The sequence below is a fragment of the Trichechus manatus genome, unplaced genomic scaffold (assembly GCF_000243295.1).
Source record: "Trichechus manatus latirostris isolate Lorelei unplaced genomic scaffold, TriManLat1.0 scaffold00015, whole genome shotgun sequence".
Classification (NCBI taxonomy): Eukaryota; Metazoa; Chordata; class Mammalia; order Sirenia; family Trichechidae; genus Trichechus; species Trichechus manatus.
Genome location: NW_004443951.1, coordinates 1,476,365 through 1,504,334, shown reverse-complemented (window position 1 = coordinate 1,504,334; position 27,970 = coordinate 1,476,365). Strand labels below are relative to the sequence as shown.

Here is a 27,970-nt window from a genome sequence, read left to right as displayed (position 1 = left end):
TCATCTGTAAAATGGGAATAATGGTATACTACCTTATAAGATTATGAAACTTAAACGTGTAAAGACAGGTATACTTACAACAGCGATTGATAAATAATAAATGCTCAACCAAGTATTAGTTTTTTATATTGTTTACTAATACATAGACATATCATTTCATATAATCTGTATCCCCATTTTAGAGATGAGGAAACAGGATCAGAGAAGTTAATTGGTTTGGTCAAGGTCACATAATTAATAAGTGGTGGAAGCAGGATCTGACCCCAGATCTGACTCATACTCTTCACATAAAATGGAAATATGTTTATTGATAGGACCAATGACTATCTCACTGCTACATATATCTCATCACTCCCTGATATTGGGATGCCCAACCAAGAGAACAGATAAAGATCCTCTTGGGCTCCCAGACCCCCAGGCAGGATGGGTCACTCTTTCTTCTGCATCAGTGTACCTATGCATACCTCTGATATAAACACATATTGTTCATGATAATACTCATTTCCCTGTCTTCCTTTACTAAGTCATTAAACTACCTGACAGCAGGGTCTATATCTCATGAATAACACTGAGCTAAACTCACGTCAAAGGTCATTTGATAAGTGGAGTCGGGCCTGAATCCAGGCCTGACTCCTAAACTTGTCCTGACTCCATAATGGAGGAGAGAAGAGAAGGAAAAATGGGCATGGAAGGAAAGAGGAAAGGAAAAAGAAGGAAAGACATTTTATTTATTTACACACACACACACACACACACACACACACACGTAAATACATATATACATACACATACGTATATATAAACAGCAATAACCCACTGCCACTGAGTTGATTCCAACTCATAGCAACTCTATAGGACAGAGTAGAACTGCCCCATAGGGTTTCCAAGCAGCAGCTGGTGGACTAGAACTGCCGACCTTTTGGTTAGCAGCCATAGCTCCTAATCACTATGCCATCAGAGCTCCATAAATAGTAATAGTTAATATTTATTGCACCCTTTCTTGTACATGGCATTCTTTACATGTATTAACTCTTTATTCTTAAAATAGCCCTATGATATGGGTTTATTATTATTCTCATTTCACTGATGAGGAATCTGAGGCTGAGATAGATGAGGTAACTTGCCCAGAGTTGAAGTGCAAGTAATGGAGCTGGAATGTGAAGCCAGTGGTCTGGTCCCAGAGTCCACGCTCTCATCCAGTCTGCTATGCAACCTCTCAATAGGAGAGCAGGGAGGGAGAGAGGGAGAGAGCTGAGAAAGTGGCACAGAAGGTCAATCTTCTACAAAATAAACTTCCTCAATTTGGGGAGGTGGTCATCTGCAAGTTCCTAAAAGCTGTTTTTTTAACTACCCAATACTGACACAAGAAAGGAAGTTTTAAAACAAGAATGCCATCCACATGTCCATCACTAGGACACACTTGTTTCTGTGTTTTCCCTTCCAGATCTTGGTCATTTGCAGTGTTCTCTTTAACAAAGTTGCGCCACAGCACAGGCATAATTCTGGTTTATCAGTTCTCAGTGCTGCTCTAGATGCTTCATAATTAGTGGCTACAGACTATCCCAGCTAGTTGAGCCATCTCAACTTAAACAATAATGTTCCTACTGTTTCCAACATTTGGGTAACGCAAATAATGTTACATGAAGACCTTCATGCACACTGCTTTTTACTCATTTTGTGCATTTTCTTAGGATAAATTCCAATTGCTATTGGGCCTTGCCTTAAAGCTTTCCAAAAGATTATGTGGATTTATACTGGTGGGTGGTAAACTCTGCAACCATGTTTGAACCCTTAAACACAGAAAGCAGGGGCAGAAGCACCCAGAGAGAGGGGCCCAAGAATTCACAGGGGTAAAAGGAACTCATGGTTATACCGACAGCATTCCAAATGAATCAAACTATTCACCGACCTTTTCGGAATTCGGGCACATAATGGTAAGTCTTCTCTCCCAGATGGATTAAGAAGTTGGAAAGATTCCCGCTAATTGCTATGGCAAAGACCAATGTGGCACATATCCAAAAGGGGCCTGCAAAGGAAACCAGACAATTCAGAGACAAGGAAATGAAGCACCAGCATTTAGACTCTTACAGAATAATTTCTTGTCTCCCTCACCCTATTCATGCAGGCAAGGGAAAATGAATTTTAGATACAATCAACACTCATTTAATGGGAATTTTCTCTTTTAAAAGGTTAAAACACAATTCGGTAATTAGCTGCCTTAAAGATGGGAGGGGCTGAAATGCAAAGGCCAAAACACCTTCCACAATTAGGTGAATAAAGATACTGATTTGTTTATAGCTGCTTTTATTGGAGGATCATCAAAACACGCATGGACATTTTGTTAACCCTTCACCATCAGGATACAGGAAGCAAAGATTACTTTGCTTATCTAAGTGCCAAATGTTAATGCCAGAAAAACCAACTTAAATCAGAGTTCTTCTGCAGTATAAATGAAGACTAGGGCAAGCAGAACACTTTGGGGCAGAATCAATTTAATCTACCAGTTTACCACGGCTGTGTGTGGAGGTGTCTGTTTTAGGCTTTTTCTTTCTTTTTTTTAAATGAAAAAGTAATATATGTACATAGTTCAATGTTTAAAAGTACAAAAAGGAATATAGAGAAAAGCAAGCTTCCCTCCCTCTCTGTCCCCTATCTATTCATTTCCCCTCCCCAGAGCTCACCACCATAACCAGTTCCTGGCCTGCCAGAGATAGTCTATACATATAACAGCAAATGCATGTGTATATGTGTATCTGCGTATGTATACATGTATTTTATATGAATGCAACATACATATGTATCCTGCTCTGTACTTTTCTATTTTTACCTTAATATATCCTGGAGAGCCTACCATAGTCAGTCATAAAAACCAGTTTATTCTCAGGCCAGAAAAAGAAATAAAGGGCATCCAAATTGGTAAGGAAGAAGTAAAACTGTCCCTATTTGCAGATAATATGATGCTATACATAGAGAACCCAAAAGACTCCACAAGAAAATGACTGGAACTAATAGATTAGCAGAGTAGCAGGATACAAGATAAACATACAAAAATCAGTTAGATTCCTATACACCAATAAAGAGAACTACGAAAAGGAAATCTGGAAAGTAATACCATTTATAGCAGCCCCTAAAAAAATAAAACACTAGGAATAAATCTAACCAGGGATGTAAAAGACCTATACAAAGAAAATTACAAAACACTACTCCAAGAAACCAAAAGGGCGAAGTTGAAATTCCTCAGGCGGACATAAAAGGCCCACCATGATCTGGGCTCTGTGATCTCTTTAGCCACTCCCATAGGAAGCTTAGAGTTCAAAGAGACACAACCACCCACTCATCCCAGGGCTTGCCATGTTGCTTCATACTGCCTTCTCTCATCTCCTTGCTGCCAAATCTCTACTCTTATTATGGGGCGGGGGTGGGAGGGAGCCTTAATATAGTTTTGGATTTATGATTAAAATTTTATATTATGCATTTTTATATTTTTGAAATATTTCTAACATACACAAAAGTACAAAGAATGATAAACACTGGTGTACCCATCATGCCATTTTTTCAAATCTTTTTAATGATGTCATACTATTCACAGCCTTCTGCAACTTGCCTTTTTCATTTAGCATTGTTCTGAGACTTATCCATGTTGCTGCGTATAGATCTCATTCATTTTAAAAAACTGCAGAGTTCTACGTATGAATATACCACAATTTATCCATTCTCCTGCTGATGGATATTCGGCTGTTTCCAAATATTTGTTATTACATGCAATGCTACAGTGAATAATGTTCTATACATCTTCTAGTACATATGTAAGTTTCTAGGAATACATATCTAGGAGTGGAACTGCTAGGTCATATGGTATGATCATCTTCAAACTGTTCCAATCTGTGTACCAGTTACATGTCCAAGTTCCCATCATTCTGCATCCCAAGGGGAGTCAGCCCATCCGAAGGCAGAGCCAGAACTCAGCACTGTCACTCATTCCCTGCCATCAAATCCTCCATAAATTAAAATTAAAAAATCTCCTCTTAGACAAAGTGACTTAATTTGTCTCAAGTTTGTAATGTCATTTGAAGACTTTCAAAGGAGATACTATTACTTTTTATCATGGCATTAATATAACACATCACTGCATTTTCCCCAAAACTCTTTACAAGGTTTACTACCAAAGCTCAGAAGAATCAAAACTTTGCACGCCGTGCCAGCAGTGTGCTCCTCCAACTTTCCAGGCAGCCACATACTCACCTGAGTTCAACCAGTATATGGCAAAGAGTCAAAATGGCACTACACATACCATAGAGATCTGGATTGCTGCGGATATATAGCCTCACAAAGTTTTTTCCTGGTATCGGCAAGAGAGACCCTTTTATTCTGTCAAAGATCTGGAAAATAACATAGCAGTAAGCCTACTGAAGATTTTTTTTTTTTTAAGTTTAATAAATTCAATTACTGCAAAATTGAAACTCAGTTATTAGAGCTTTTATAATGATATATTTTTCAAATGCTAATAGCCCTTTACTTTTGTAAGCTCATTTCTAGGATACAGAGGCTTTCCTGTTATTTGACTGTTTGACCACAGAACAAGTCTCCATCACATGTAAAAGGAAAGGTAAAATTAGTATACAAACCTGGTAAGTGTCCACATCAAAGAATGTTTGATAGTATTCAAATGTCCAGAATGGGGAGCTTTTCTTCTGTCCAGCAAGTAACTATCCGAGATAAAATAAACATAATGAACATAGAAGCAATTTCCTAATTCCAGCTGCGCAGAGAGAGAGAGACGGCTCATCTATCTAATGGAAAACCAAGATGTGGGAAAGACAAGGCTCTTCATTCATAAACCAATTTTGCAACAGCCACGCCTGAGACAAAACAAGCATCAGTTTTGAAGTCACACCAAAAGTCTTCTCTACTTAACAGCTTTGGCAAATCACTAGATTTCTCTCAGCCTTGTTGTTGTTGTTAGTTGCCTTCAAGTTGATTCCGATTCATGGTGACCCCATGTGTGTAGAATAGAATTTCTCAATAGGGTTTTCAAGGTTGTGAACTTTTGGAAGCAGACTGCCAGGGTTGTCTTTTGAGGCACCTCTGGGTGAGTTCGAACCACCAAACTTTCAGCTAGTAGTCAGGCGTTGTCATGGATTGAATTGTGTCCCCCAAAAATATGTGTATTAATTTGGCTAGGCCATGATTCCTAGTACTGTGTGGTTGTTCTCCATTTTGTGATTATAATTTTCCTATGTGTTGTAAATCCTAATCTCTGCCTGTGGTTAATGAGGCAAGATTAGATTATGTTAAAGAGGAGATTAGGGTGGGATGTAACACTCTTACTCAGGTCACATCACTGATCCAATGTAAATGGAGTTTCCCTGCGGTGTGGCCTGCACCACCTTTTCTCTTACAACAGATAAAAGGAAAGGGAAGCGAGCCGAGAGTTGGGGGACCTCACAACACCAACAAAGCAGTGCTGGGAGCAGGGCGCGTCCTTTGGACCCGGGGTTCCTACACAGAGAAGCTCAAAGACCACGGGAAGATTGACGACAACGACCTTCCTCCAGAGCCACAGAGAGAGAAAGCCTTCCCCTGGAGCTAATGCCCTGAATTTGGACCTGTAGCCTACTAGACCGTGAGAGAATAAATTTCTCTATGTTGAAGCCATCCACTTGCGGTATTTCTGTTACAGGAGCACGCTAATGACTAAGACAGGCATACTCAGGCATTAACCCGTTTTTGCCACCCAGGGACTAACAAAATCTACCTTATAGGATTATAGGAAGGTGTAGATGAAATATTTTATATAGTATGTATTATGTGCAAGGAAGTCCCTGGGTGGTGCAAACAGCTAATGTGTTTGGCGGCTAACTGAAAGCCTGGAGGTTTGAGTTCACCCAGAGGCACCTCGTAAGAAAGGCCTGGTGATCTGCTTCTGAAAGGTCACAGCCTTGAAAACCCTTTAGAGCAGTTCTACTCTGACATACTTGGGATCACCATAAGTTGGAATTGACTTGACAGCAATTTTTTTTTTAATTATGTACAATTACATATATATACACACACACATACAGTAGGCAGTCAGTGTAAATGTCTTTCCCTGCCCTACCCCTTCAAGATCCTTACCACTATTACCACCTGAATTCTCAAAAATCTGATATTTTCATTTACTCTAAAGTACTAAAAACTTAAAATATTACTGCTATGACATAAAAACAAAAATCACGATTTAAAACAGGCACACGAGAAGGGCCAAACCTGTCCCAACAGCATGGCTCTTTGATGGTAGAATACAGAAAACCAGGAATCCTGACTGTCATCTGCAGATATCCGAAGAGGATTCATGCAGTAAAAGGTACAGACTGACTCTGAGCTGCTTTACAGGACAAGGGCAGGTGCTATTGGTAGATTTTTTTGTTCATCGTAAAGGAAAAATCTTCACAATTAAAGTTGCCCAATAATGGCTTGGGCTGCCTTACACAGTAGAGGACAGCCTGTTCTTGGAGGTATTCAAGTGCCATGTTTCTGACATACCATGGACAGCATTATCATCTCGGAACAGAGGAGGATGAAAGAGAGGACACTGAAAGTTCTTGTCAATGCTAGTATTATAAGCTATTGAGCGCCGGAGACCCATATTCCATAAACCAGGCCAAAGAATTCTGTCACCATCACCGAATACTGGCAGCCTCTTCCCAATTCATAGACAAAAATAAGATAATGGATAGAATTTTTCAATTTTAAGATTTTTTTCCCTATACATTTCTTCTTAAACTTATGATGTCTGCTATTGCTCGTGATACTAATAATCACCCCTGTATCCTGAAAGCACTAGCCACTTTAAGAAGCACTTAACATACATTAACTCCATGGAGTACAGAGGTTCTGAGCACAGGCTCCAGATTCCTTGGTTTAAAGTCCCAGTCGGCTATCTGCTTGCTGTGTGTCCTGGGGCAAGGTGCTTAAACTCTATGCCTTGGGTTTCTCATGTGTAAAATGAGGATAATAAGAGTACCTGGTTCATAGGGTTGTTTTGAGGATTAAATGAGATAATCCAAGTAAGGAACATTAAATGGTGGCTGGCAGCTATTAAACACTGAATAAATATTAGCTATTGTGATGATAATGATGACAACGGTCAACGTATCATTTTTTCATATTTTCAGATAAGGAAACCCTGGCTTAGGGAAGTTAAAGTACCAAGACCACACAGCTATTACTACTGGCAGGACCAGGATTCAAACGCAGGGCTGTATGGCACCTAAGTCTGAGCTTCTGCCACAATATCTAGGATAAAATGGTATCTAATTTAGCATAAAATTCGGTATTTAATTATTTTGATATTTCATGGAGTTTCACAAAGAGCACCTGGCATCCAAGAGCTACACTGTTTTAATACCGTTGACCACTGCTATAAGCTGAGTGCTCCTCTAGTGCACTGCAATCATGATTTGATTTATAAAATACTAATAGAAATATTACTCTTCTGGAACATAACAATGGTATACATGAAAATATACCTTTGTGATCAAAAACAGCCACCTGATACAGCAACCAGTTCAGAAACCTAGAAGTCTCCCTAGACGACTCCTTCCCCATTCCCTACCCCTTTTCCCACCAAATCCTGCTGAGCCCACCCCCATACATCTGTGTCTAACTCTAGTTCAGGTTTCATCACTTCTAGCCTAGACTATTTCAACAGTCTCCTACCTGGTCTTCTGGCCTCTAGTCCATCTCTCTCCATTTCATATTCCGTATGCCCACCACATCTTAACTATATCTGGCCATATTGCTAAAAATCTTTCAAAAGCTCCCCATGTTTTTTAGAATACAATTCATGCCCATTGGGTTGACTTCTTGCCTACCTGTCGGGCCTCATCTCGTCTTCACCTATGCTTTGCTCCTAGGGTATCCAAGCTCTTAGTTTCCTGTCTGTACCATAATCTTTCATGCCTCTGTAATGTCCCTAAAACCATTCCCTTTGCCTAGATCACCCTTCTCCACGTTCTTCCCCTGGCTAACTCCTACTCTTTCACCGAAACTCATTTTAGCAATCATTTTAGCAAAAACAAAGATGAGAAGGCAGGAAGGTACAGGAAAACTGGATGAATGGACACAGAAGGCCCGGGGTGTAAAGGGAAAGGGAGACAGTGCTGACACATTGTCAGGATGGCAACCAATGTCACAAAACAACTTGTGTATAAATTTTTTAATGAGAAACTAATTTGCACTATAAACGTTCACCTAAAGCATGACAAAATCTAAAAAAAGAGAAAAAAAGACTCATTTTAATGTCACCGCCTCCAGGAAGCCTTCCCTAACTCCTTTTGGCACCCACAACCCCGTGTTTCCCTCTACCACTGCACTTCCAGCATGTAGTAGTGGTCTGTCTGAGGTCTGTTTCTCCCACCAAGGCAGAGGCCACGTCTGACTGACCTTTGTGTTGCCACTGCTTGGCAATGAACTGGGCACAGAGAAAACAGTGAATACATGTATGAGCAAACTTTTAAAAAATGAAAAAACAACACTTCAAAGACAAATCGAACCTCAGTTTTGTCAGAGTCATCGTTCCCCAGTAACTCATCATCCTCTTCTCTCCCTGAGCCTCTCGGGGGTCCTGGCTGATGCTTTGGGGTTTCACCAGGATCCTCAATGCTTATTGTGGTGTCATCCGAGTTTGCCACTAGAGAACTGGCTGCATCACCAAATTCTGAAATTAATTAGAGCACAAGGGCATCACAGACCTTACCCACACTGGGAATGCTATACTTTAAAGACAAACTGTTCCAACCTCAGCTTTGCCATAGACCCTATCTGACATAAATGGCAAAAGGCTCTGAAAAAAATTTCATCTAGAAATTAAGCTGACATAGAAAAATAATTAAGATGAAACAGAATTTGGAGTCAGATCTGGGTTTCCATCCTGGCTCAGCTACTTACTAACTATATGAGCCTGACTAAGTAAAACTATCAGCCTCAGTTTTCTCATCTATACAATGGGGAAAATAAAATTTATTTTAAAGACTTTTGGGAGAGTTAGAAGTATTACCTACGTAAAGTTCCCTGCAGAGTCCTGGTGGCACAGTGGTTAAGAGCTACAATTGCTCACCAAAAGGTCAGCAGTTTGGAATCCACCAGCCACTCCTTAAAAACCACAGGGGGAATTATACTCTGTCTTATAGGGTCGCTATGAGTCAGGGTCAACTCGACAAAAATGGGTTGGGTTTGGTTCTGGTAAAGTCCCCTGTCCACAGCCAGTACCCAATCTAAATCTCTTCTTTGACTCAAGTTCAAAGAGTTTTAACGAAAGTTATTTTTCCAGTAAGTCATATGTAATCACGATAAAAAATATGGAGACAAAAATGAAAATACAAACCATAGAAGAAAAATCATTCTTAGACCCACCACACAAAGGCAAACACTAACATTTTGGTATATTGCCTTTTCTCTACATAGTGAGACTCATGCCAGTGATGATCACTCAACAAACATTTACTGCACACCTACAATGTGTCAAGTACTAAACTAGGATGTGGTAATATTATATAACTTTGCTTCCTGCTTTGGATACTGGTGATTACATTAAAAATGATGTTTTCATCTTATAATAGTCTTTGCAATGCTTATTTACACAGCTTCATAATATTCCATCAGCTGCAGAAGCAGAGGGCGTAAAGTTACACAATTATTCCACTGTTACTGGATGTTTGAGTTGTTTCCAATTTTTTATTATTATAATAACACTGTGAAGAGTATCTGAGTAGAGAAGGCCTTTTGGGTTATAGCCTTGTTCTTGTCGTTAGTTGCCACTGTATCAGCTCTGACTCTTGGTGACCTTACATATAACAAAATAAAACGTTGCATCATTAGTATGTTTGAGTCCATTGTTGAGGCTACTGTGTCTATTTATCTCATTGAGGGGTTCTCTCATTTTTGCTGAGCCTCATTTTACCAAACATAATGTCCTTTTTTAGTGATTGGCCTTTCCTAATGAACACCTATCAATGCAATCACTAGGTTAAAGGGAGCGAACCATTTTTAAGGCCCTTGAGCCATATTGCTAAACTGCTTTCAAAAGAACCTTACCAATTTATTTATGTCCACCAGCAATGACTGGTATTTCCTGTCTCTGGGCATCCTAACAAATGCTATTTAGCTGCTCTTGAATAAAATTCAGGGAACCGCTGAACCTTGGAAGAACTAAGAAAGGATACCAGCAGGGCACCATTATAACGCTAAAGCACGGCACAAATCCTATGACTGGCAGTAGAATGGGGCTTTTGGATAACTGAGCTCACTCTTAATGCCTCTTGCTAAATGAATAATTTTATGGAGAACTAAAATGAATGAAATTAATCAGGTGGCTGAGATGTAACAATTATTCAATTACTCAAGCTTCCGTCTCCAATGTTTGGGTTGTTGGAGCAGCATGAGGCTCTGGAGTGGTATGCTCCTTTGTTCAAGCCAAGGCTCTAACACTCAGTAGCTCCATGACCTTGGGCCAATTACTCCCTATCTCTGAGTTTGTTTCTTCAAATATAAAATGTAGATAACACTTGGCACACAGAGACATTTTGAGGATGATATGAGATAATATTGTTATAGCTACTATTTATTGACTAGACAAGGCATTGACATTTAAAAAGATGGTTACAACTTTGCCTGAGGCAATCAGGCTAAGGAAAATATACTTAAGTCATATATTTAAAAAGCAGTAGTTTACCAAGGATAAAGGAGAGAGTGCCACTTTAGAAGTACAAAGGTCAAAGAGGTTCAAAGGAAGACGGTAACTCATCTAGGTGACAGGATCAGGAAAGGTTTCTCGGAGAAGATACCATTTGAGAAGGATTGGCTTGGTGGGGATGGCATCTCAGGCAAAGGGGATGGGATGAGCAAGGCCCAGAAGACAGCAAGTGTGCCCACGTCTGAGGGAAGCAGACGGCATAGGTTGGATGGAGAGCAGAGTGTGTATATCTCTAACATGACGACTCCTCACACATTCTGCTTTATATTAGTGATTCTTGTCCATCTCAGCTCCTTAAGGGCAAGACTAGTGTGTTTCTTATTTCTACCATCAACACTGTCTGCTCCTCTATCCTTTGCCATTTTTGCCTCTGTTCCTTCCCTGACATTCTTCCACCTGAAGGGTCCTGATCTCCACTTTTTCATCTGACCAACACTATACCATTCCTCCTTGAAGAAGCCTTCCATGACCACCACAGCACCCGTGTTCTCTTCTAAAGACTAAAGTCCTTAACACAGTTTATAAAGTCCTGTGTGATCTGACTCCTTCCTCATCTTGTGCCAGCCTCCCTAACCATCTGTGCCCTGGTAGACTGGTCTTCTTTCAACTTCTTAGGGAAAAAAACAATTCCTCCTTCCTCAAGGACTTTGCATGTTTTCTTCTCTATTCTGTATTGCTAGATAAGGTGGTCAAAGAAGGCCTCTCTACTGAAGTAAGATTTGAACAGAACGAGGGAGCAAGCCACGTGGCTAACTGGAGAAAGAACATTCCAGACAGAAAGCTGGCACAAAAGTCCTAAGCTCTGAGCGTACATGGTATGTAGGAAGAACAGTGACAAGGCCTGTGTGACTGGGGCAGAGAGCAAGAGTGAGAGCAGCAGGAAATGAAATCACAGACGGTGGATCACGTAGGACCTTGTAAGCCACAGAAAGGGCTATCACTCCAAGTGAGATGGGAATGGAAAGTTTATCCAGGAATGAGATGATCTTACTTAGCTGTAAAAGAACTACTCTGGCTGCAGAGTGAAGTACTGACTGTAGTAGGGCAAGGGAGGAAGCAGGGTAACCAGTAAAGTGAGGGCTATAATCCAGACAAAAGGAGCCCTGGTAGAGCAGTGGTTAAAGTGCTCGGCTGCTAACCAAAACGTTGGCTGCTTGAACCTACCAGTTGCGCCATGGGAGACAGACATGGCAGACTGCTTCTGTGAAGATTACAGCCTTGGAAATCCTATGGGGCAGTTCTACTCTGTCCTATAGGGCCACTACGAGTTGGAATCTACTTGACGGCAACAGGTTTGGTACGAGTATAATTCAGACCAGAAGTGATGGTGACCTTGGGCATGGTGATACTAGCAGAGAAGGTGGGACGTGGTCAGATGCTAGATGTGTTTTGAAGACAGAGCTGACAGCATTTGCCAATGATTTGGATTTCTCTTTAAACATCCTATCTCTTCTTCAGATAGTAGAGAGGCAGCATAGGCTGAGGAGCCAGACTGCCTGGGTTTAAATCCTGGCTTTACCACTTACTAAATTTGACGTTTAGGAAAATTACTTAATTTTTCTGTGTCCCAGTTTCCTCACTGGTAAACAAGGATAATAAAGTACCTACTTCATAAAGTTGCTTTGAGGATTGAAGGAGTTAATACTTAAAAAGCACAGGCCTGACATATATTAAGTTCTATGCAAATGCTTCCATCATCCACCTGTCAGTTTGTCATATTGTGGGGGCTTGCGTGTTGCTATGATGCGTGAAGCTATGCCACTGGTATTTCAAATACCAGCAGGGTCACCCATGGTGGAAAGGTTTCAGTGGAGCTTCCAGACTAGACAGAGTAGGAAGAAAGCCCTGGCAATCTGCATCAGAAAACTAGCCAATGAAAACCCATGGATCACAATAGAGTACTGTCTGATCTAGTGCTGGAAGATGAGCCCCCTATGTTGGAAGGCACTCAAAATACACAGTGGTCACAACAATGGACTCAGGCATACTAACGATCGTAAGATGCAGCAGGACCAGGCAACTTTTCGTTCTGTTGTACATGGGGTCGCCGTAAGTTGGAGCCAATTCAACAACAACAAATATAAACCTTTATAAGATAAATAAGCATTTCTCAATCCCTGGCCCAGGTCAGGTTCTGGGTTATAAATTCTAATATCCCCCTAAACTTTTCCTCCAGCACTCTCATAGTTTGTAGATATATATTTGAATGATCATTTACAAATGAATGTCTCCCTCACTAGACTAAGAGCTTCGTAACAGCAGAAACTCTTCTGTTCACTCTTCTATCCCTGATAACTAAAACAACTGCCTGGTTCATGGTCACATTCATGAGATTCTTGTTGACTCAATGAAAGAATGACCCAATCATATTTTATTGTAACTACCTCTTTACAAGGAGGCCTGGTTGCACAGTGGTTAAGCACTTGGCTGCTAACCACAAGGTTGACAGTTCAAACTCACCAGCCATTCCGCAGGAGAAAAATAGGGCAGTCTGCTCCTGTAAAGATTTACAGTCTTGGAAACCCTATGCGGCAGTTCTACTATGTCCTATAGGGTCGCTATGAGTCTGAATCGACCTAAGGGCAACAGGTTTGGTTTGGTTTGGTTTATCTGTTTACACTACTCCACCAATGTATAAACTTCTCCTTTATCTTTTCATCTCCAGTACCTAGTACAATTTCAAGCACAAAGTAGATGTGCAATAAATATAATGCAATAAATGTAAATGCAAGAATGGTAATGTAATCACAGTACTAAATTTATGATGGTACCTATCACCAATCTAAAAAAAGAAAGGCTGCGGTGGACAAACAAAAACACCTGAGCACGGTCAACATTCTTTTAGCAAGATTTTTGAAATAATTTTCTTTAATGCATGAGCCAGTACAGCAATGAAAATCTGTTGCTATGATTGTGGAAATAGTGCTCATAAACATAAAGATCAGCAACCAACTGATATACCTTCAAACTGCAAGTCATCTACAGCTGCCATTCAGCCAGTGGGTCTTCGACCATATATTAGGAAGAAAATTTGTCGGGGCTAAAAAGAAAAAAATAAACGATGAATAACAAGATAATACATCCGCAAACAAATCTCATTTCAGCATTAGAAACGGCACTGCTTTTCCTTGCTTTCTTTTTCAGTAGAGTTTGACAGGTTCATATAAAGGTAACCACTTAGCATCAGATATTATTAAAACTATTTTAAGGAATAAAGAAAGAAATGAAAAAGAACCCTAGGGTTAAAGGTTCCATCCAATCTCACTCACAGCCTGAGTGTTTAGGGACTAGGGACGAGATGCAGTCAGGAGACAGAAGGATAAGAATTGGGAGGCTGAGGTTGGAAGGAGGTGACTAAAGGGACAGTGAAGAAGAGCAAAGGCGGTTCAGCCTAGCCAGTGGTTAAGGGCACTGGCTCTGGGGTCAGACAGACCTGGGTTTGACTCCCGATTCTGCTGCTTCTCGCTGCGTGACTGTGGGCTCCTCGGGGCCTCAGATTCCTCATCTGTAAAATGGGTTCATAATGGTAGCTACTAACACGGCTGTTGGGACCATTAAATGAAGACAGTGCATGTAAGCCGCTGAGCGCAGAGCCAAGCAATTAATGCGGCTGGTAAGTGTTGGCGACCATGCAGCCTAGGGCACCACGAACCCAAGTTGGTCTGGGAAAGAGCTGCCCCGGAAGCCAAGGCAATGTTTTAGAGAGAGGAGCTGAGCCACAGCTGCCCGGGCCAGGTGTTCCTGGCACCTCTCCGCTCCAGGCCGGCCCCGCAGCCCAGGCTACCTCACCTTACCAGGCTCAGCGTCCTGCGGGCCCCGGAAAGGTTAGTACCTGGGATGCTCGGCGCCTGTTCCGGTCCCACGAAGTTGCCGGAAGCCGGAGATCCGGGGGGCGGAATTTCTCCGCCTCCTCCAGACAGAGCCAGGGCTCCTTAAAGAGGCAGTACCCAGTACTAAGGTTTCAGGAGCCTTAGAGGGCCGAGGCATTCGGAAGCCTCTCCCACCTTCGCCTCTCCGGGGGGGAAGCGCATGTTCTTAAAGAGACAGGCTCAGCCGAGGAGGAGAGGCAAGTCTGAGAGGATCCAGCTTCGCTGGCTTCGCTGCGTTTGGCCCACAGAATTCTTCCCAAGAGTGCTAGGTTTTTTTTTTTGCCATTTGTTTATACCTCTTTTCTTATGGGAATTTACAATAGCGTAAAGACGATTGTGAAGAGAGAGAGAAAAAAAAGCCATCAGTGTCATCACTACATTTTGGCCATAAAAATTTAACCAGTGAGGGAGTGAATGAGTCAATTACTTCCTGAGTTTGTGAATGAATGATTGAGGGCAGAATAATGTCTGTTCGTCTGGGCACCCTCAGGAGTCAGAACAGGCCGAGCACAGAATACCTGGGTGCGGTCACTTCTGGGAGAGGGTGTTGTCACTCCTGGGACAGTCCACCTTATGCCCAGGGCAGGGAATACGGGACAGGCAGGAGGGCGGTAGGGATAGGCACCACTTACCCCGGTGTTCTCCACGACACCTGACTACCATTTCAAATAGGACAGAGACCCAATAAACGAGGGTGGAGTTGCACTGAGGGACCAGATGAGAAACGTTTTGCCCCACCTTCTGTTTTTACCTGGTTAACACCAATACAACCCTCCAGGCTTCAGTGTCTCTTTTTTTAATTTTTTTAAATTTTATTTTGTTGTTATTGTTGAGAATATACACAACAAAAATACACCCATTCAACCATTTCTACATGTACAATTTCAGTGACATTAATTACATCCTTCAAGTGTGCAACCATCCTCACCCTCCTTATCTGAGTTGTTCCTCCCCGATTAACATAAACTCACTGCCCCCTAAGGTTCCTATCTAATCTTTTGAGTTGCTATTGTCACTTTGACAACTACAATCTTCTCTCTGTTTATCATGATTTTGCTTATTGGTCCAGTTGTGAGGGGTTTTGTTTTCTTTATGTTGAAGTGTAATCCATACTGAAGGCTGTAGTCTTTGATCTTCATCAGTAAGTACTTCAAGTCCTCTTCACTTTCAGCAAGCAAGGTTGTATCATCTGTGTATCACAGGTTGTTAATGAGCCTCCTCCAATCCTGATGCCCCGTTCTTCTTCATACAGTTCACCTTCTCAGATTATTTGCTCAGCATACAGACTGAATAAGTGTGGCTAAAGGATACAACCCTGACGCACACCTTTCCTGACTTTAAACCATGCAGTATCCCCTTGTTCTGTTTGAACAACTCCCTCTTGGTCAATGTACAGGTTCCTCATGAGCACAATTAAGTGTTCTGGAATTCCTGTTCTTTGCATGTTATGCATAATTTGTTGTGATCCACACAGTCAAATGCTTTTACATAGTCAATAAAACACAGGTAAACATTTTTCTGGTATTCTCTGCTTTCAGGAAGGATCCATCTGACATCAGTAATGATATCCCTTGTTCTACGTCCTCTTCTGAATGTAGGTTGAAATTCTGGCAGTTCCCTGTTGATGTACTGTTGCAACCGCTTTTCAATGATCTTCAGCAAAATTTTACTTGTGTGTGATATTGATATTGTTTGATAATTTCCACATTCTGTTGGATATCTTTCTTTGGAATAGGCATAAATATGGATCTCTTCGAGTCAGTTGGCCAGGTAGCTGTCTTCCAAATTTCTTGGCATAAACGAGTGAGCACTTCCAGTGCTGCATCCGTTTGTTGAAACATCTCAATTGGCATTCCGTCAATTCCTGGAGCCTTGTTTTTCGCCAATATCTTCAGTGCAGCTTGGACTTCTTCCTTCAGTACCATTGGTTCTTGATCATATGCTACCCTCCTAAAATGGCTGAACGTCAACCAATTCTTTTTGGTACAGTGACTCTTTTGATGCTTCCTGCGTCATTCAGTATTTTGCCCAGAGAATCCTTCAATATTGCAACTAGAGGCTTGAAATTTTCTTTAGTTCTTTCAGCTTGAGAAATGCCGAGCATGTTCTTCCCTTTTGGTTTTCTATCTCCAGATCTTTGCACATGTCAGTAATACTTTACTTTGTCTTCTCCAGCTGCCCTTTGAAGTCTTCTAATCCTTCTTCTTTGTTTCCAACTTTCGCATTCCAGTCACCAGTAATTATCAATGCATCTTGGTTGCATGTATGATCATTCTCAGACTGCAGAAGTTGGTAAAAACCTTCAATTTCTTCATCTTTGGCCTTAGTGGTTGGTACATAAATTTGAATAATAGTCGTATTAACTGGTCTTCCTTGTGGGCCTAGGGATATTATCCTATCACTGACAGCGTTGTACTTTAGGAAGGATGTTGAGATGTCCTTTTTAATGATGAATGCAATGCCGTTTCTCCTCAGTTTGCCACTCCCAGCATAGTAGACCATACGATTGTCCGATTCAAAATGGCCAATACAATTCATTTCAGCTCACTAACACCTAGGAAATTGATATTTACGCTTTCCATTTCATTTTTGATGACTTCCAATTTTCATACTTCGTACATTCCATGTTCCTGTCATTAATGGATTTTGCAGCAGTTTCTTTTCATTTTGAGTTGTGCCACATCAGCAAATGAAGGTCCCGAAAGTTTGACTCCATCTACGTCATGAAGGTAAACTCTACTGGATCCATAAGCAACATCATGATAAATGGAGAAAAGATTGACGTTGTCAAGGATTTCATTTTACTTGGATCCACAATCAACACTCATGGAAGCAGCAGTTAAGAAATCAAAAGACACATTGCATTGGGGAAATCTGCTGCAAAATACCTCTTTAAAGTGTTGAAAAACAAAGATGTCACCTTGAAGATGTAAGGTGCATCTGACCCAAGCCATGGTGTTTTCAATTACCTCATATGCATGCGAAAGCTGGACAATGAATAAGGAAGACCAAAGAAGAATTGACACCTTTGAATCATGGTATTGGCAAAGAATATTGAATATACCATGGACTGCCAAAAGAACGAACAAATCTGTCTTGGAAGTACAACCAGAATGCTCCTTAGAAGCAAGGATGGCGAGATTACATCTCACATACTTTGGACATTTTATCAGGAGGGATCAGTCCCTGGAGAAGGACATCATGCTTGCTAAAGTAGAGGGCCAACGAAAAAGAGGAAGACCCTCAACAAGATGGACTGACACAGTGGTTGCAACAATGGGCTCAACCATAGCAACGATTGTGAGGATGGTGCGGGACTGGGCAGTGTTTCGTTCTGTTGTACATAGGGTCGCTATGAGCTGGAACCGACTTGACAGCACCTAACAACAACAACAACTACTTTGAGGAGACAGCTCTTCCCCAGTCATATTTTGAGTGTCTTCCAACCTGAGTGGCTCACTATATCAGACAATGTTCTGATGCTATTCATAAGGTTTTCACTGGCTAATTTTTTTCAGAAGTAAATTGTGAGGTTGTTCTTTCTAGTCTGTCTTAGTATGGATGCTCAGCTGAAACCTGTCCACCATGGGTGACCCTGCTGGTATTTGAATACCACTAGCATAGCTTCGAGCATCACAGCAATATGCAAGCCACTACAGAACGACAAACTGACAGATGTGTGGGGTGTTTTCTTATCCATTCTGCCAATCCCTGCCTTTTGATTGGAGAGTTCAATCCGTTTACATTTAAAGTAATTGCTAATAAGGAGGGACTTACTTCTGCCATTTTACTATTTATTTTCTGTATGTCTTCTACCTTTTTTGTCCCTGATTTCCTCCAATACTGTCTTATTTTTGGTTTAGTTGATTTTTTGTACTGAATTATTCTGATTTGCTTCTCAATTCCTTTTGTGTATTTTTAACAGATATTTTCTTTGTGGTGACCATGGAGATTACATTTATGATCTTAAATTTATAACAACCTAGCTTAAATCGATATCAATTTAACTTTAATAATATACAAAAATTCCATTCCTATACCACTCCTCTCCCCTTTATCTTTTTGTTGTCACAAATTACATATTTACATATTGTGTGCCCAATAACATAAGTTTATAATTTTTTGTGCATTTGTCTTTTTAATCATATAGGAAATAACAAATAGAGTTATAAACCAGGACCTTTACTAGAGGTCTTTTTTTGTGTGTGTGTCAGATTGCTTCTAGTTACTGTATAGTGTCCTTTCATTTCAAGCTCAAGGATTCCTGTTAGCATTCCTTGTAGGGCAGGTCTACTGGTAATAAACTCGTTCAGCTTTTGTTTATCTGGGAATGTCTTAATTTTATTTTTATTTTTGAAGGACAGTTTTGCCAGATATAGAATTCTTGACTGACAGGTTTTTACTTTCAGCACTCTAAATATGTCATTCCACTGCATTCTGGCCTCCATGTTACTGAGGTGCTTAATCTTTTTGAGGGTTTCTTATATGTGATAATTGCTTCTCTCTTGTTTCTGTCAAGATTCTATCTTTATCTTTGGTTTTTGAGAGTTTGATTATAATGTCTTGGTGTGGAGCTCTTAGGATTTATCCTACTTGGAGTTCCTGGAGCTTCTTGGATGTGTATATTCATGTCTTTCATCAGATTTGGTAGGATTCCAGCTATTATGTCTTCAAACATTCTTGTTGCTCTTTTCCCTCTCAGTTCTCCCTCTGGCACTCCCATAATGCATATGTTGGTCTACTTTATGGTGTCCCACAAGTCCCTTAGGCTTTCTTCAGTTTTCTTCAAGTTTCTTGGTCCTCAGACTTGATAATTTCAATTGTCCTCTCTTCAAGCTTACTGATTATTTCTTCTGCCACCTTAAATCTGCTATTGAACCCCTTCAGTGAATTTTTTCATTTCAGTTATTGGACTTTTTAGCAACAGTATTTCTGTTTGGTTCTTTTTAAAAATTTCTATCTCCTTATTGATATTTTCATTTTGTTAATGCATTGTTTTCCTGCTTTCCTTTAGCTCTTTGAGCGTATTTAATATTGTTTTAAAATCTTTGTCTAAGAGTCTATTATCTGAGTTTCCACAGGGACAGTTTCTGTCACTTTATTTAGTTCTTTAGAGTTAGTCATTCTTTCCTCTGTCTTTGTATGTCTTATTATTTTTTTGTTGAAATTGAGACATTTGAATATTATAATGTGGTAACTTGGAAAATCAGATTCTTCTCCTTTCCCTGGTTTTGTGTTGTTGTTTTTAATTATTGAAGGCTGTAGTAGCTTAGTGACTTTCCCTAACTAATTCTATAAAGACTGACTTCCTGGACATGTGTGGATACTGAAGTCTCTCTTCCTTAGCTTGTGTTCAACTAATGTTTTGACAGATTATTTCCTTGAACACAAGGGGAAAAATAGAAAAACAAACAAGCAAATCTCTCCAAATCTTTCCAAATTGGCCCTGTGTCAGGCTCTCTTTCAACATTTAGCAAGGCTTGCAGTGAGCCTAGGGATCAGTCCAAGTTAAAGTATAGGGTCTCCTCAGGTATTTTCTGAATATTCATTTTGCCCTGGGCATGTGTATGACTTTCTCATTTCCCCTGTATGCCTGGTGCTTTTGAAAGTCCTACTTTTCAAAAGAAACTGTCTCCCTGGCTTCTTCTACTAGTCCTTAGGTGCCTGTTGTGTGCCTTAATCACACTTTTTAGCCTCAGGAAGTTACAACCCTTGGGCATTACCTGCTGCTCCTCTGCCAAATCAAGATGACAGCATTGCTTCAGTCCTTTAGGCAATCCCCAGACCAGTTAGAACAGGCACATAAAATTGTTTGCAAATAAAGTCTGCTCTGCTCCCTCTAAAGCCAGAGACTCCCTGTCTAGGAGTGAAGGCCACCTCCACTTTAAGACAACCATGCTGAGCCAGTGATGAGGTGGGTGCAGGTGAGTAGAAAACCAAACCTTTCCAATTCAGAAGTTGTCTTTTTCTTTTTTTCTTCTTCTTTTTTTAAATAGTATTTTATTGCGTTTTTGGTGAAAGTTTACACAGCAAATTAGGTTCCCATTTGACAGTTTCTACAGAAGTTGTTCGGTGACATTAGTTATATTTTTCATAATGTTTCCAGATTCTCATTAATTGCATTCTGGTTGTTCCATTTCCAGTACTCTAGTTTCCCTGTAGAAGTTGCCTTTTTCTTGATTCAGTATTTTAGTTGCTCTGACTTTTTGGCCCCTTTTTTTGTCCAAAGTTCTGAGAAAGTTGGTTCTGCCAGTTGCTGCTTGTGTTTTAGTGTTTTTATGAGGAGAAGGGAGGATGGAACTGCTCATACTGCCATCTTTCGGGGTAGGGGGGGTCTCTGTAGTTTGTTTGTTTTTTTTATTTTGTTTATTTTGTTTATTTTTATTTTGTTTTTCAATTTATTGTGGCAATAAAAAGTTTGCCATTTTAACTGCTTTTTTAGTGTTCAATTCATTGACATTAATTAGATTCACCATGTTGTACAACTATCATCAGTATCTATTTGTAGTTTTAAAAAATAACCCTTTAGCATGAATTTTTTGCAGCGATTATAGCTGGCCACTGCCATGAAGGGGACTCTAAGAGATCATACCTGTTCCTTCCCTCTCTTTAGGAAGCAGTGAGGATATCTTGAGATCACAGAAATGGAAGCCCCATATTATAGAGTAGGAGCTGATATAATGGAAGGCATAAACATATATGTACATTGCATCAGATACCTCTCATGTGCCACTTCACATCTTCTTGGCCTCACCACCTCTTTTTCCAGTCATCTCTGCCATAACCAGTTCTGTGTGGACTCAGACCTGACTCAGACTCTCCTCTCCCAACCCCACGGCTTCTCCCAACCCTTTGGTGCACACACATGTACCTCCTGAAAGTATGGGGAGTTAACATCCTATGGGGTAAATTTTTGACCAATGTTATGATGGGAGCTGATGGATAAATTTTCTTACTCCCCCCTCCCAAGAAAGATGGTCCTAGATTAATTTTATACAACTCAGATGTCTGCAAAAGTGGCATCTTGATAATGCATCATTGTCTTATCTCTTTTTTCCCTGTTTCATTCTCCCTGTCCTTCACTCCTGGTCTATCTGTAACTCAATTTATATTTCTAGACCTTACTATGCTAACTTGACAGAAACTTAATCTCAGACAATTCAGGATCCCTTTTCCTTGGGGTTGTATCTAAGTTCCTAGGGACCTAGCTGACCAAGGTTTTTGGTGAGGCTCATTTTGTCTTAGTGACATCTCTCCACACAGGCATCCCTAGGTCACCCATAGCCACCTCATTTGGGAAAGCCATTGAGTATATATCCTTATTCCCACAGCCTGGCCTCTTCAATTCCAGGGGTGCTCTCTATCACTTCCAGTTTTTCTTGAGCATGGAGAAATCATTCTCTGCTTTCACATCAAGCTGAGGTATAGTAAATATCTGCCATGCTAAAAGTGCTGCTTACCTAGACATTCCCCTTGACCATTTTCTTTCTTTAGGGTCTTTCCACCTTCTGAGGCTCTACCTGGAAATTAAAGCTCAAATCCTCTCCTCTTGGGACCCACAAACTAAAGTTTGGGACTAATTTGAGCTTGTCCTGGGGAGGAGTACATAGGACTACTTTGAAGGGAACAGGTACATATACACCCTCATCACATCTTCTCAAAGTCCTTCTCCTCACAGCCCAAAGAATATTTTTCTAGCTTAGCTTTTACTCATGAATCTTCTTTCTATCTCCTAAGGGTCCACCCAAGCTTTTAAAACTTAGAAGACAGAGACTCCCTTTTCCTCCACGTTTTGCTACTACATCCTTTCCCTGGGGCAACTCACTCAGTTAACTTAAGAAATGATGGGTTAGTGTAAGGATACACATGAAAGTAAGGGAGGCAGGTATTTTTTCCAGGCAACTGGGCATAATGAGAACCTGGGAGCAGCTCTATGGCTGTAGTTCAAAAAAGGAAGTTCACTGTTATGTATTGAATTTTGTCCCCCCCAAAACATATGTTGCAGTCCTAATTCCTGTACCTGTGAATGTGATCTTGTTTGGAGGAATAATGTCTTTCCTTGAAAATATTATCAGTTAAGTCATACCAGAGTAGGGTGACTCCTAATCCTATATGACTTGTGTGATGATTAATGTTATGTGTCAAGTTGGCTAGGCTATGATTCTCAGTGGTTTGGCAGACACTATGTTATCACCTTCCATTCTGTGATCTGATGTGAGTAGCCAATCAGTTGAAAGGGGAGTTCCCTTGAGGGTGTGGCCTGCCTCCAGTATATAAACAGATGTTCTGGCAAAGCTCACTCTGTTTCTCAACACTACACTCTTCTCGTCACGTGACCTCCAGTTCTTGGGACATAAGCCTGTAGAAGTCTCTGGCCTGCCACCTGACCTGCAGATTTTGGCTTTGTCAGCTCCTGCAACCATGTGAGCCACCAGAGGTCTTCAACCTGTCACCTGACCCACAGATTTGGGACTTGCCATTTCTCACGGTAGCATAAGCCATTTCCTCAGAATTGTGTGAGCCATTTCCTTGAAGTAAATTTCTCTCTCTATATATTTATATGGAAACTCTGGTGGCGTAGTGGTTAAGAATTTGTCTGCTAACCAAAAGGCCGGCAGTTTGATTCCATCAGGTGCTCCTTGGAAACACTATGCAGCAGTTCTACTCTGTCCAATAGGGTTGCTGTGAGTCAGAATCGACTCAACGACAACAAGTTTGGTTTTTTTGGTTATATTTATATGCGCTTCACTGGTTTTGCTCCTCTAGAAAACCCAGACTAGGACAACTGGCATCTTACAAAAGAAGAAGAGAAACATGGAGTCAGAGATACACAGGAGAAAGACACCATATGACAATCCATCTAGAATCCAAGGAATGCCAAGAAATACTGGGGCTACTAAAATCTGAAAGAGACAAGGAAGGATCTTTTCCTAGAGCTGACAGAGAGAGCATAACCCTGTCAATGCCCTGAGATTAGACTTCTAGCCCTCCAGAACTATGAGCTAATAAATTTCTGTTCTGTAAAGCCACCCACGTTGTGGTATTTTGTTACAGCAACCCTAGGAAACAAAGGCATCTGGCTCCTGGAGGTAACCCTCTAAACCCTTGGAATATCCTTCCTGTTAAGTGTCTTTGTTTACCTGAGGCCTTGGGCCATACCAGGTAGTTTTTGCTAACAATGTGATTTGTGGTGGGGTCTTTGGGCCATGTGGTATTACCCTGACTTCTGGAGGGGCTGGATATTAAAGGTCAGCCACATGGACTGTCAGCCATGCCTATGTGATTGACCCCCAATAAAAACCCTCGACACTAATGTTAGGGTGAGCTCCCCAGTTGGCAATACCAAATGCATGTTGTCACACATTGTTGCTGAAAGAATTAAGTCTGTCTGCATGACTCTACTGGGAGAGAACAACTGGAAGCTTACACCTGGTCTCTCCTGGACCCCAGCCTATGTGCCTTTTTTGCATTGCTGATCTTACTCTGTATTCTTTCACTGTAACAAACCATAACCATGAATATAGCAGCTTTCTGAGTTTTGTGAATCCATCTAGCAAATCACTAAACCTGTGAGTCGTCTTGTAGACTGCTGAACACAAATGATAAACTGTCAAATTATTCTTGAATCCTGTTGTATTTCATTAGCTAATGTGTTACTGGAAATTCTGGGAACTTTTGGATTTATGTTCATAAGTGAAATGGACCTGTACTTTTCTTTTTCATGTACAGTTCTTCCCCAGCTTTGAAATTAAAGTTATAAAGCGTCACAAAATGAGATGAGAGGATTTTTCTTTTTTTCTATTTTCTGGAAATCTTGTATGAGGCAGGTGATATCAGACCCTTGGAAGTTTGGTAAAAATCTTTTGCAAAGTTGCGTGGGTCTAGGGCTTTTTTGTAAAGAAAATGTCTGATTAAAGTTTAAAATTTTAATGGAAATTGTTCTTTTCAAATTTCTGCTTCTTCTTGTATAAATTTCAGTATTCTTTACTTTTTTCAGAAAATTTTCCATGTCATCTAAATTTTCAAATTTATTGACACATTGTTGTTCAAAATGTCATTTTATTTTGGAATCTCTGTTGTGTCTGTCCTTACTAATACTTACTTTATTTTCCCAATCAGATATTGTTAGAGATTTGTCTATCTTACTAATCTTTTCAAAGAATAAGTTTTTGTGTCCTTTATTTCTTTCCTTCTAGCTCTCCAATCTCCGCATCTCTAATTTATTAATTTTTGTCCTTATTTTTATTATTTAATTTTTTCTTTGGGTTTTCTGTTGTTCTTTTTCTAGTTATTCATTTGAATGTCTAGCTTATTTTTTTTCATTCTTTCTTGTTTGATGATAAAAGCATTTAAAGATATACATTTTATTCTTAGTATTGTTTTTGCTTTAATTGTTTTAATTATAAATATTTTATAATGTCTCATTTTTATTCAGTGTTATTCAATTTTAAATATTTTTTAATTTAGTATATGGATTTTTCTTCAACCTGGGGGTTATTTGAGAGCATGTTTTATAGTTATAAGACATAAGTGATTTTTTTTAGCTATCATTTTATTATTGGTTTCTAACTTAATGACAATATACAATTCAGTAGTTTTTAGTACATTCACAGAATTATGCAACCATCAACTACTATACTCTCTAATTTTAGAATACTTTCACTACCTCAAAAAGAAACACTGTACCCATCAGCAGTCACTCCCCATTGCTGCTCTGGGAGTCACTCCCCTGGCAACCACTAATCTACTTTCTGCCTTTATGCATTTGTCTACTCTGGACATCTCATATAAATGGAATCATACAATATGTAACCTTTTGTCACTGGCTTATTTCACCTAGCACTGTTTTCAAGATTCAACCATGTTGCAGCATGTATTAGCACTTCATTTTTTTTATTGCTCAATAATATTCCATTGTATGGATATACCATATTTTGGCCAGTGACATCTCTACTTGGCTGCTAACTGGTTAGCTATTGAATTTGTTGTTGTTCGTTGTGTTCAGTTGGCTCCGACATATGGCAGCCCTATGTATAACAGAATGAAATTTTGCTTGCTCCTGTGCTATCTTCATGATCATTGGTATGTTTGAGTCCATTGTTCTGGTTATTGTGTCTATCCATCTCATTAAGTGTTCCCTTCATTTTCGCTGACCCTCTATTTTTCCAAACATGATGTCCTTTTCTAGCAATTGGTCTTTCCTGATGACATGTCCAAGTAAGGGAGTCAAAGTCTCACCATCCTTGCTTCTAAGGAGCATTCTGGTTGTATTTTTTCTAAGACTGATTTGTTCATTCTTTTGGCAGTCCACAGTATATTCGATACTCTTCCCCAACAGCACAGTTAGAATGCAGCAATTCTACCGTCCTCCTTTCTCACTGTCCAGCTTTCACATACATATGAAGCAACTGAAAAGACCTCAAGGCCAACCCAATTTTTGTGTTTGCCCAGGACTATTTTGCCCAATTCCTCATTTTGGTTTCAGCCCGTGATACTATTAGTGTGTGTGTATACATGCATGTGTGGATGTTTGGAGATACTCCCTTACCTTTTGTAAAAACAGTACATTAAAAATGTTGTTTAATGGTGTTGGAGGATGGTCTGCCTCGGCCCTTGTGTGTCTCACCTGGGCCATCTTATAGAAAGCCTTGGGCCTGGCACACTCCCTGACAGTGGAGGTTGAAAACTGGCCCTCTCTTTCTTTCTCTCCCATTTTCTTCTTATCAGGGAGCTTCCCTCCCTGTTCTGGGTGCATAGTAAACTTTCTCTCTCTGCTCAAGCATGCGCATTATGTGGCACCTGGCCAACCCCCCTTCTATATCTGTTCTGGTTGGATAGGGAAAGAGGTCTCCCAACTGCTGCACAAGAGGTATGTGCACAGACCACCAGCCACTGGCCATGGAGACCAGCACCCACTATTGAAGGTGACCTTGCTCTGTTTCTTTTCTGTTTGAGTAAAGCATTGTTCCATCCAATGCCTGTGTGTAAGTTGTACTTTTGTTGGCAACTCTGGACTTTGGAATGACAGTTTGGCCCAGCAAGCAGGGTCAACAAATTGAAAAGCTAGAGATGTAATTCTCAACTAACTTTGTTATTATTAAAAATTCCAAATATGCACAAAAGTAAAGAACAATACGATGAAACCCCATATACCATCACTCATATTAATTTATCACAATTTTGCCATCTATCCTCTTTTTCCAACTTTCTTTTGTTTTGTAAAGTCACTTTTTAAATTTAAATACATTTATTTTAAAGAGGAACTTCAAAGTCTAAGAAATGGAAAACAATGATCTCTTGCTATTAAAGAAGGTAGGTGATGATAAATAAATACAATGAAAATAAAAGTTATTAAAATTAAGAAAATAAACAATAAAGTATAAAATAACTAATTAATTTATATAACTACATACCCAAGTTTTTCAATGAGAATAATGGAACTATTTACAAAATGGTAATGAAAATATGTTAAACTCAATGTCTTTTCATTTAAAGCAAAAGTGAGTTTCCAAAGTAATAAGATAATTTTGTGTTTTGGTTTTGATGTTATAACACCAAGAATTTCAACTCACAAGTCACATATATTTGCAATTGGAAAGGAAGGGGAAAACATATTTAACCACTTTGTAGGTTACAGTTATACATATTTATACTTACTTTGCATTTTAAACTATTTCAGCTTCTGAAGTGATGATTGATGCAGAATTAATAAAGGTTTGAAACATTTATGGGCAGCTTTTGTAACATAGTGTGTTGGGATCCCCAAGACCACCCCTAGGTTTGATGACTCACTAGGAGGACTCACAAAACTCAGCATATAGTCATACTCACAAACTCTGATTTATTACAGTGAAAAACACAAAGTGAAATCAGCAAAGGGAAAAAGCATACGGAGCAGAAGCCTGGAGGAAACGAGACATAAGCTTCCAAGAGTCCTCTCCCAGTAGAGTCACACAGGGCATGCTTATGTCCTCCAACAACGAGACTTCAGACACTTTATCTCTCTGAGCCCCACTTTTCTTCTGTTTAGAATGGGGATGTGACAACATGTGTGAAATATTTTCTTCCAGGGAAGCTCATTAGAGTCTTAGTACCCAAGGTTTTTATTGGGCTCTGGTCATATAGGCATCCTCTGCCTAGCACATACCTACAAACAGTTCAGGAGCAGTGAGCCCCTCTTATCAGTTAAGGTGATGAGAACCCTGTCGAAATCCAAGTTCCCAGACACCAGCCAAAGGTCAACCTTACAAGTAAGCCTTTCAAAACAACACAGTCTCAGGCCTGCTGTGTTCTTTTTTCTGTATACATGGCTAACTACGATACTGTCTACTTTGGCCTTATCCTAAGTGATAATATCTATAAAATCATA

At 40.1% G+C, this 27,970-nt stretch overlaps 1 protein-coding gene across 1 annotated transcript in view; it reads right to left on the bottom strand.

The window, feature by feature from the left end:
• Positions 1 to 27,970, bottom strand: part of LOC101353792 (protein YIPF1) — a 140,599-nt gene that overhangs the window by 17,678 nt on the left and 94,951 nt on the right. Inside the window, 6 exon segments of the mRNA XM_023727053.1 lie at positions 1,910 to 2,026; positions 4,292 to 4,379; positions 4,626 to 4,706; positions 8,535 to 8,698; positions 13,694 to 13,772; positions 14,166 to 14,237. Of these exon segments, the coding sequence (XP_023582821.1) occupies positions 1,910 to 2,026; positions 4,292 to 4,379; positions 4,626 to 4,706; positions 8,535 to 8,698; positions 13,694 to 13,772; positions 14,166 to 14,237 (601 nt within the window).